General features: G+C 38.4%; 3 protein-coding genes across 6 annotated transcripts; 1 reads left to right on the top strand and 2 right to left on the bottom strand.

Annotated features, from left to right (window-relative positions):
• Positions 1 to 20: 20 nt before the first annotated feature.
• LOC107431404 (serine/threonine-protein phosphatase PP1) lies at positions 21 to 2,510 on the bottom strand. Of its 2 annotated transcripts, none has more exons than XM_016042298.4 (3): positions 1,984 to 2,510; positions 1,003 to 1,562; positions 21 to 486 (listed from the first exon to the last, which is right to left on the bottom strand). In XM_016042298.4, exons 1-3 carry the CDS (start codon positions 2,150 to 2,152, stop codon positions 325 to 327), a joined length of 891 nt encoding a protein of 296 aa, XP_015897784.3. In that variant the 5' UTR covers positions 2,153 to 2,510; the 3' UTR covers positions 21 to 324. The 2 variants fall into 2 exon arrangements, with proteins under 2 accessions (XP_015897784.3, XP_060674410.1); XM_060818427.1 differs by having other exon boundaries at positions 344 to 753; positions 888 to 1,562; positions 1,984 to 2,296.
• Positions 2,511 to 3,443: 933 nt separating this feature from the next.
• On the bottom strand, positions 3,444 to 6,077 carry LOC107431403 (cell division control protein 2 homolog C). The gene is made up of 4 exons (XM_016042297.4): positions 5,284 to 6,077; positions 5,117 to 5,186; positions 4,487 to 4,625; positions 3,444 to 3,750 (listed from the first exon to the last, which is right to left on the bottom strand). Exons 1-4 carry the CDS (start codon positions 5,909 to 5,911, stop codon positions 3,658 to 3,660), a joined length of 930 nt encoding a protein of 309 aa, XP_015897783.1. The 5' UTR covers positions 5,912 to 6,077; the 3' UTR covers positions 3,444 to 3,657.
• A 332-nt stretch (positions 6,078 to 6,409) lies between these two features.
• LOC107431400 (pentatricopeptide repeat-containing protein At3g06920) lies at positions 6,410 to 9,954 on the top strand. Of its 3 annotated transcripts, none has more exons than XM_025079068.3 (3): positions 6,410 to 6,789; positions 6,949 to 9,462; positions 9,607 to 9,954. In XM_025079068.3, exons 1-3 carry the CDS (start codon positions 6,759 to 6,761, stop codon positions 9,708 to 9,710), a joined length of 2,649 nt encoding a protein of 882 aa, XP_024934836.1. In that variant the 5' UTR covers positions 6,410 to 6,758; the 3' UTR covers positions 9,711 to 9,954. The 3 variants fall into 3 exon arrangements, with proteins under 3 accessions (XP_024934836.1, XP_048320585.1, XP_015897775.1); XM_048464628.2 differs by having other exon boundaries at positions 6,412 to 6,789; positions 6,949 to 7,550; positions 7,674 to 9,954; XM_016042289.4 differs by having other exon boundaries at positions 6,413 to 6,789; positions 6,949 to 9,954.
• Positions 9,955 to 9,966: the final 12 nt, after the last annotated feature.

Raw genomic sequence — 9,966 nt, 5'->3', positions numbered from 1 at the left:
ATGGGACATATAGAGAAAAATAAATAAATAAAAATTGCATAATAAGTGTATCTAATATATATGGCGAATGCTCTTTAGCCAAAAGGAAAAAGAAAAATTATCATGTAGAGCATTTATGCCTATGAGTTTCTATATACAAGGATCCGTGATACATAGTTACATGAATTATCCGCAGCAGCTGAAAACAAAGGGGGGTTTAAACCAAGTTTGTCCAAAACACAGAGCAATAAAAAAGTATTCTTTGCAACCATAATATGTGGAAAAATCTACAGTTCTTCCTAGATGGTTTTGGATTTGGATTTGAGTTGGTGGGGTTGGAGTTAATTAGTTATTCCTCCAGGGTTTGAGTATCTGAAATGAGCAGAGCAAACTCGCATCCACGTTCATAAGAGCGCCAGCATTGTTGAACTCTCCGCAATAGTTCGGTGCTGAGAATATAGTCACCAACTGTCTGTCCGCAAAGAATTCGTATCCATCTTCAACCACCTGTTTTTCCATTCTCATTCAACAACAAAATAAACTGCTTTTAGCTTTTCATGATCCACTTATTTTCCATATGCTGGTTCTTAATATATACAATAATGTCAAATCAATTATCAAAACCTCTGTTCTCTCTCTCTCTCTCTCTCTCTCTCTCTCTCTCTCTCTCTCTCTCTCTATCTATCTATCTATCTCTCTCTTTTTTTTCTATATTTCTCCCATCCCTTTATCTGCCACTCTTGAGTCTTGAATGGAAGACCGCTGATGGCTGGCCTGTCGAGAGATCAGTGATAAGGGAAGGGGAGAAATGTAAAAGAAAAGAAAAAGAAAAAAAAGTAATATTATATTAAGAAGCGTAAAATATAATTTTTCGTTTTAAGAAAGTATAATGCCACAAGCCACATTACCAAAGGAATTCTCATCACCCATGAAAGGAGGAATTGCACCAACCAATCCACACGCAAGCACATGCACATAGCAAACAGTCATCTCTAAGGTAAATGAAGGAAACAAGAAATGAACCTGGTGAGCTCGGCATACAAGATCAAGGTCATGTTTCTTGAGGAACTCAGCAACCTTGTCTGCTCCAAAGGTATAGGAAACACCTCTATCATTCTCTCCCCATCCTTTAATGTCTCTGTCAGGATCCGCCCAAAGCAGGTCACACAAAAGTCCTTGGTCCGGCACATCTACAGGCCTCTCTATAGCTCTAATCTGATCCAAACTCCCCAGCTCTGGAGAAAGTCCTCCATGCATGCACAAGATCTTGTCATCAATGAGCGCCGCCACCGGCAAACAGTTGAAGCAGTCTGTATAAATCTTCCATAGTCGGACGCTGAATCTGCGTTTACATTCATCATAGAATCCATAGATTCTGTTAATGGAGGCGCATTCATGGTTTCCTCGGAGGAGGAAGAAGTTGTCAGGGAATTTAATCTTGTAAGCTAGAAGAAGGCATATGGTTTCTATGCTTTGTTTTCCTCTGTCCACGTAGTCTCCAAGGAATACATAGTTTGCATCTGGTGGAAAACCACCGTACTCGAATAGTCGCAAAAGGTCCGGGAATTGCCCGTGTATGTCACCTGCATATAATACGATACAGGCCAGCTTTACTACTATTGCACCCCCTTAATTATGAGTGTTTAATTATGCTAAGAGTGTTTTAACATTCTCCAATCTTCTAAATCACATTATGCCATGCCAATATTCATGAAACTCAGTTTATGTTGCAATGTCAAATGCATCCGGACATGGTAAACGAAATGAGATTTACCACATTGATAAATTTAGTCACCCAATTCCATTAAGACCTTTTGGCCAATTAATAGGATTAAGAGATGAAGATACAACACATACAGCGATGGGATTCAATTGCTGAGGATGCTGCTGTGAAGGAAGTCAAATTGCAAAGGGAATTTATATACATAATACATAATACATAAATGCATATACACACACAATATATATATATATATAAAGAAGAGGAACAGACGAAAAACATACCACAAATATTGATGGGGGCTTCTAATTCGAGGAGATTAGGCTGGCTGAGGAAAACCTCTTTGGCAGTTATGCAAAGCTGGCGAATTTCAGACTCTATTAGTTGAATCCTTTTGCCTCTGTTCTTCCTTCCTTCCAACAGTCTGTCTATGAGTGCATCTAATCCTTCCATCCCCCAAAACCACCTCTTTAATGCCTGATCAACCAATATATATATATATATATATATAGATATGTATATTCTCTTTGTATTTTCTGTATTGTATTGTAGACTAATTAATATCTCTTCCTTATTTGTTGATCCAAATGAAAACCACCCAGTATGCGTCCAATTCAAACGAAGACACAAAGAATGAGTAAAGAACAATGAATGACAAGACAAAATTTCCAACTTCTGGGCAGAGAGAGAGAGAGAGAGAGAGAGAGAGATTTTGCAAAAGAATAGCGAGAGATGGGTTATATTTGGTTCATCTTTCTTCTGTGTAAAGAGGAGCTGCGACTGAATTGACTTTTCCGGACATTGACTTTTTTTTATTTTTGTACTTTCTCATATCATAAATTTTAAATGGTTATAATATAATACAGAGGTTTAACATTTGCCAACTAACATGGAGAGCAATCACAACCTTCCCTTTGCCCGGTATTCCGCGGAAATCAGTTTCTTTTCAAGCATTAAAATGCTTCTTCCCAAACTCAACGTACGTGGAATGCTTTTCATACATACATTTGGATAAACATTTTCTTTCTGCTTTTCTAAGAATAGATCTATTAAGAGAATACTGAGTTTCAAACAAATTTTAGAGCGTTATTTTTAATGAGAGATTCTTAATTTCTAGTAATTTGTTTATTGTTTAGTTTAAATTTATATGGTATAACACAAATACCATATTCAATGGATAAGGTCCATATTTCTCATAGTCAACTGCCTCACAAACCTATCCTTTTAATCAAAAATTCATGCTTGCATATTATGCCAGTCAGTTATTCTTCGATTTGTTTGATTACTTAACGTTCATATCAATCTACTTGCCTGTTTAGATAATATGATATATGATAGTCAATGAAGATAACAACTTGTTAGCCAACTTAGTGGCTACCTCAACTTAATGAGCAAAATTTGCTAAATGACTCAAATCTAACAAAATGATTGAAATAGTACTCAAGTCTACTTTTTTTTTTTTTTTCCCTAGAAATTCTCTTTTAACTTTAATTTAGGTTTTCTATGTTGCCTTAGGGACAATCCAAATCCTCAGTTCAAATTTCTCCACTTCTAGATTTAAAATAAAAAATATATATTAAAAAAAAAAAAAAGAAAAAAGAAAAGGAAAGGAAATAAATATATATTTTTTTTCTTTTTTCCTTTTCATGGTTCTTCATAAACATCTGTGTTCAATTTTGAATTTATCTTTTTTCGATACTCTTAATTATCCCAAGATTGCTCAATTGAATTACTCAGGGAATGATTGTAATAAGATGAGCTTGTTCACAATGACATAAACATTGAGAGTGAAACGCAAGTTGCAAACATCATGTGATATAATTCGAATCAGCAAGACGATGACAATTGATTACAACAAAATAGCTAGCCGCTACTTCAGCACAAGAAAGCATGCTTGTAGCAAATATTGTATAACAGAAATATACTTCAGATTATGTTTGGACTTTGGCCATTAAATTTCAGAACTGAGACTTGTCAAGGCTGTCGAAATAAGGATGGTCCAGTGCAGCTTTTGCCGAGATTCTTTCTGCTGGATCATATTTAAGCATTTTCTGCATTTTCCAAACAAAATTACAAAAGCTGAACTGACAAAGATAAACATACAGCAGCTAGTTACAGGGCAATACGATATAAATTATTATTTTAAAACATTAATCCATACAATTTCCAGCTAGTCATTCACCTACATTTCCCATCAAAACATAAAAATGTAAAAGTAATCTTCCCCGAGATTTAATATGAAATGAGGTCTACTGTTATGTTTCACGCTCCCATTTGCATGAGGCCATACCATTGTTTAAACAACAGAAAAAATTATTATAAAACAAAAAGCATACAATTTGATTTAAACTTCACAAACCCTAGCAAATTCAGTGGTCAAGAACCATCTACCATATGATATCGCAGAAGTTATTGTAATTAATTGAACATGTTGAGAAACAAGTGCGGTTGATCCAAAAGTGTCCAAATGGCTTGTAAAATCTTCTATTAATTGTTCCACTCACTTTTGAAAGACAGATACAGAACACTGCCTTTAAAGATATCTCAAATTTAGAGAAATTTCACCTTTCAACATGATGATACATTAAAAAAGATTAGCTAGTGTATGAAAACGCTAATTAAACTATATACCATAACTTCACCAGAGTCAATTGACAGCTAAAACATGTTCAAATTCGCTAAACTGGATCGGTTTTCACAGGTTATCACTTATTTGACTATCTTATGCATTCAATCATATATTGTTGTTATAGAAAAGTGTATTTATATGAAAAATATTGAAATTACCGATAGGAGGTCAACTCCATCAGGTCCCAGAGAAGGAACAGCGCGTGCCAAGTTTTGAGGCTCCCACTGCGGATACACATGCCAATCTCTTAGAGAAGTCACTCCTGGCCACTGCTTCTCAGTGGGTGTTCCCAGCAGCCTGCCCACAAAATGGTACATCGAATAGATCAATAATTAACATTTGGCAATGTACATTACCATGCAAGAGATGGCCATGACAACTTAGAGATTGACCAAACATTCTACAGCAAATAAACAGCATGTTGATTGCAAATTCAATTGATCTCTTCCTAGGCACCACCTTACTAGTGTTCATATAAAGGCAGCAATGTATTACACCAATCCACCGATCATCAAAATACCAAGATACAAGAAGAGCTACACCATCCTATCTGCACTAAAAGCTCTTTCTAATACAAGCTTTTATAGAAATGCCAATTCACTCTTTAGTCTTTTATGGCCATTTCCAAGTTTCCATTAAACCGATTTTTATAATCTTTATTTTTTTTTTAATTTTCTAACACAACTAAGCAGACTGCCAATCTCAAGTCTTAACAACCAAGATCCGATCCCACTCCACATATCCAGTAATTTAGTGAAGTAGTAGTAGTAGTATTACGGCTAATGTACCTGAAAATGTGAAGCAATTGCTGGAACTCAGAATCTCCAGGAAAGAGAGCTTGCCTCCTAACCATCTCAGCTGCAAATAACGAAGAATGAATTCAACGGATCCAATCTGCAAGAGAATCCAAAGGGAAAGCAAAAGCAAACACAAATAACAATCAAAGAAAGCGTACCAAAAATGCATCCAACGGACCACATATCAACGCCAGTAGAGTAATGGGTGGAACCAAGCAACACCTCGGGAGCCCTATACCAGAGGGTAACAATCTCATGGGTGTAGCTCTTCATGGGAACAGTGAAGGCGCGGCCGAGGCCTAAATCAGCAATCTTAAGAATGCCACGATCCTTGTCCAGAAGCAAATTCTGAGGCTTCAAATCGCGATGAAGAACACCGTGGGAGTGGCAGTGAGCAACGCCTTTGCAGAGCTGGTAGAGGAAGCTGCGAATGAGGGTGTGAGAGAGTGGGCGAGGGTTAGGGCCCTTGCGATGGGAATCGATGTATTTCTTGAGATCGGTGTCCAAATACTCGAAAACCAAGTAAAGAACAGGCTTGGGCTTGCCGTCGGTGTTGTTTCGCTTGTCGGCGTGTTCGACGCAGAGGAGGCGAACGACGTAGAGGGACTGAGAGAGCATCTGGAGAAGAGAGACCTCGCGGAGGGCAGTTGGAGGAACGCCTTCTTCGTCCATTTCGAGCTTCGTCTTCTTCAGAGCCACCAGTTGGCCGGTGCTTCTGTCTTTCGCTTTGTACACCTTACCGTACGTTCCTTCTCCTACCTTCTCTAGCTTTTCGTAGTTGTCCATTTCTGAGGAACGCAAATCCAAACCCTAGAAGATGAAGATGAAGATGAATAAAAAGAAAGGAGTTGAAAATTTTTGATCTTTTTGATTTTGGAACCGTTGGAGTTGGGATTATTCTGTGAGAGAGAGAGAGAGAGAGAGACGAATGATATTAAAAAAAAAAAAAGAAAGTTGAATTTTGAAATTAAACTTAGGAATGGAAGGAGAGGGAAGGAGCGGAGTGTTATTTGTTAGCCAATCAATTTCAGACACGTACACACGCAATAATAAAATCAAAACGGAACGGATCGAAGACAGCGCCACCTGTTACCCACTTTTGCTGGAGAAAATTGGTCTTCTTTTTGTCTTTTTTTTTTTTGCCTCCTTATGTTATTTTGAATCATTTCTCTTCTTTAATAATTAATTAATAAATAAAGTAAATAATTTTTATAAGCCCATATGTTCATATGAAAAAGAAAGCCCATTAGTACCATTATGGGCTGAGCTCAGGAGCCCCCTGGAGCCCAATACCATGGAGTAGTCTAAACGCCGCCGTGATTTCTTCCTCCGAAGTCCGACCTCGCACGCGGGTAGCAACCTCTGCCATTGTCAGTGCCTCCCAAGAATTCCTCCTCCTTTGCATCGAACGCCTATTCTGAGCTGATTCTGAGCACCATTATCCTTTTGAATACGAATACGAATACTAGGATGACGGTGGTTTTGATTCGACGTCCTCAAAATTGGATTTTTCTTCTTCTTTGTCCACTCTTCTCTAAGCCTCAAGCGCCTCGAGAAGAGTCCCAGTCCGAAGGGGGTTTATAGATTAGAGAAGAAAGGATCTGTTTATCAGCTTATATTCGCTTTGGAGTGAATGATGATGCTCCTGCTAAGAAGAACAACAGGTAATCAATAAAACTTTCACAACCCCCCATTTTTTTTTTTTTTTCCATTTATCTTCCCCAACCACAAGCCACTGCTTCTCAAATCTGTCTTCTTATCTGTTCTCTGTATGCATAACTGAAACTACTTTTCTCTCTTATGTATGTATGTCTGTTTTGCAGGAATAAAGCTATATCATTTTGATTTCAACTTCATATGGAGCAACAACCTTATTATCACTTGTTCTTCTTTCAAAAACTTTTCTTTCTCTTCGTCAAATGGATTTCCACCATCGTCTTCTGAATCACATGGAAAAGTTGCCTTTTTCCAAAAGCATAACAATGGTGAAAATGAAAGTGAAAACGAAAATGGAATTTTAAGGAAAGTTGATGGAGTGAGACATGGTGGTACACAATTAGTTGATGAAATGTGCTGTGTCTTCGAGGGCTGTCCTCCTTGGGGACCCGCCCTTGAGAATGCTCTCTTAACTTCTTGTTGCGGACAAAAACTTCAACCCGAAGAAGTTATTGGAGTCTTGAGGAGGCTCAAGGATGTGAATTCAGCACTCAACTTTCTCCGCTGGTCCCAGCCACATACCAATCAACCACACTGTCCGGAAGTATACAATTCACTTCTCATGCTCATGGCTAGGACTAGGAACTTTGATTGCTTGGATCAGATTTTCGAACAGATGAGTACAGCTGGAATCGGCCCATCTAATACCGCTTCTCTTGACTTAGTTGTGACCTGTATCAAGTCACAGAAATTGAGACAAGCTTTTGATGTAATACAGACCATGAGAAAGTTCAAATTCCGTCCTGCCTTTTCCGCTTATACGTCTCTCATTGGAGCTCTATCTGCTGTCCCTGAATTCAATCTCATGCTCACCCTCTTTCATCAAATGCAGGATCTTGGTTATGAAGTAAGCGTTCATTTGTTTACCACTCTCATTCGCGTGGTTGCTAGAGATGGCAGGGTTGATGCTGCCTTGTCCCTGTTGGATGAGATGAAGAGCAACTTTCTCAGCGCAGATGTCGTTCTTTACAATGTTTGCATAGACTGCTTTGGTAAGGCTGGTAAGGTGGATATGGCGTGGAAATTCTTTCATGAAATGAAAGCGCATGGAATAACTCCTGATGAAGTTACATATACCAGCATGATAGGAGTTCTCTGCAAGGCGGAGAGGTTAGACGAAGCTGTGGAGCTTTTTGAGCAAATGGATCTTAACAGGACAGCACCTTGTGCATATGCCTATAATACCATGATTATGGGCTATGGCTTAGCTGGTAAGTTCGATGAAGCTTACAGCTTACTTGAGAGGCAAAAAAGAAAGGGGTGCATTCCTAGTGTGGTTGCTTATAATGGAATTCTTACCTGCCTTGGGAAAAAGGGAAGAGTGGAGGAAGCATTAAGGATCTTCGAAGAGATGAAGAAAGATGCTGTTCCTAATTTTCCAACTTATAACATTCTAATAGACATGCTTTGCAAGGAAGGAAATTTGGAGGATGCTCTGCGGGTTAGGGATGCCATGGAAAAAGCTGGCATGTATCCAAATGTTAGGACCGTAAACATAATGATTGATCGACTCTGTAAAGCTCAAAAGCTTGATGAAGCTTGTTCTATATTTGAAGGCATGGATCATAAAGTTTGCCAACCTGATGAAGTTACATTTTGTTCTCTTATAGAGGGATTGGGCAGACATGGTCAGGTGGATCGTGCATACAGGCTTTACGAAATGATGTTGGATTCTGATAAGATTCCAAATGCTGTTGTATATACATCCCTCATTAGGAACTTTTTCAAGTGGGGCAGGAAGGAGGATGGTCACAAGATATACAAAGAAATGGTGAATAAGGGTTGTTCTCCTGATCTGACTCTCCTTAATACCTATATGGACTGTGTTTTCAAAGCTGGTGAAACTGAGAAAGGTAGAGCTTTATTCAAGGAAATTAAGAATCAAGGATACAATCCTGATGTACGGAGTTATTCAATCCTTATTCATGGCCTTATAAAAGCAGGTTTTGCAAACGAAACCTATAAACTGTTCTATGAAATGAAAGAGCAAGGCTGTGTTTTGGACACCCGTGCTTACAACACTGTTATTGATGGCTTCTGTAAGTGTGGTAAGGTGAATAAAGCATACCAACTGCTGGAAGAAATGAAGACAAAGGGTCACCAACCCACTGTTGTTACTTATGGGTCCGTTATTGATGGGCTTGCCAAGATTGACAGGCTTGATGAAGCTTACATGCTCTTCGAAGAAGCAAAGAAAAGAGGAGTCGAACTGAATGTGGTTATCTATAGTAGTCTTATTGATGGGTTTGGGAAGGTGGGGAAAGTTGATGAAGCCTATTTGATAATGGATGAAATGATGCAGCAAGGTTTGATGCCTAATGTTTATACATGGAATTGCATGCTTGATGCTCTTGTGAAAGCAAGAGAAATTAATGAAGCCATAGTCTGTTTTCAGAAAATGAAGGACTTGAATTGTGCTCCCAATCTTTTCACTTATAGCATTCTCATAAATGGTCTTTGTGGAATCAGGAAATTCAATAAGGCTTTTGTGTACTGGCAAGAGATGCAGAAACTGGGGATAAAACCCAATGCCGTTGTGTACACCACCATGATCTCTGGACTCGCGAAGGCTGGGAACATAACAGACGCTACTGAGCTTTTCAAGAGGTTTAAGGCCAGTGGTGGGATACCTGATTCTGCTAGCTATAATAATATGATAACAGGGTTAAGCAATGCAGATAAAGCAATGGATGCATATTCACTTTTTGAGGAAACACGGTTGAAAGGTTTTGAAATTCATGCCAAAACTCTTGTTATTTTGTTAGGTGCATTGAACAAGGCTGGATGCATCGAGCAGGAAGGTATTGTGGGTGCTGTTTTGAAAGAAATGGCCAAGTCTGAACATGCTTCAAGATCATGGCAACTTTGAAGGTTCTCTTCAATTGAAGTTTCCCTTATCCTCTCAAGAGACTCCTTGTATTCCATTATTATTATAGATGCAAATTGTTGTACAATTGACACAAGTATCATAGCGGAGTTTTTCAATGCCTCCAAAAGATGGCTGAGGATTTTGATGAGGAAAGCTACAAATTTTGATAGGGAGAAAGAACTACAGAATTTCATTTTTAGCTTGAATCATGTTACATATACAATAATTCTTTTGGCTTTTTATCTGTGTTCTGTAC

The sequence above is a fragment of the Ziziphus jujuba genome, chromosome 6, assembly GCF_031755915.1.
Source record: "Ziziphus jujuba cultivar Dongzao chromosome 6, ASM3175591v1".
NCBI lineage: Eukaryota > Viridiplantae > Streptophyta > Magnoliopsida > Rosales > Rhamnaceae > Ziziphus > Ziziphus jujuba.
Note: the sequence above shows the minus strand (reverse complement) of the source record. Positions and strands in the feature narration are given on the sequence as shown.

Bases quoted from the DNA above. Each gene is read 5' to 3' on its own strand.
- LOC107431404 (XM_016042298.4), bottom strand. From the start codon at position 2,152: ATGGAAGGATTAGATGCACTCATAGACAGACTGTTGGAAGGAAGGAAG. The intron at 1,563-1,983 runs GTATGTTTTTCG...TATTATATGCAG, and splicing joins AGCCCCCATCAATATTTGTG to GTGACATACACGGGCAATTC. The intron at 487-1,002 runs GTTCATTTCTTG...ATGGAAAAACAG, and splicing joins TTGTATGCCGAGCTCACCAG to GTGGTTGAAGATGGATACGA.
- LOC107431400 (XM_016042289.4), top strand. From the start codon at position 6,759: ATGATGATGCTCCTGCTAAGAAGAACAACAG. The intron at 6,790-6,948 runs GTAATCAATAAA...TCTGTTTTGCAG, and splicing joins CCTGCTAAGAAGAACAACAG to GAATAAAGCTATATCATTTT.
- LOC107431403 (XM_016042297.4), bottom strand. From the start codon at position 5,911: ATGGACAACTACGAAAAGCTAGAGAAGGTAGGAGAAGGAACGTACGGT. The intron at 4,626-5,116 runs GTACATTAGCCG...TTTTGTGGGCAG, and splicing joins CAATTGCTTCACATTTTCAG to GCTGCTGGGAACACCCACTG. The intron at 3,751-4,486 runs GTAATTTCAATA...TGGAAAATGCAG, and splicing joins ATGGAGTTGACCTCCTATCG to AAAATGCTTAAATATGATCC.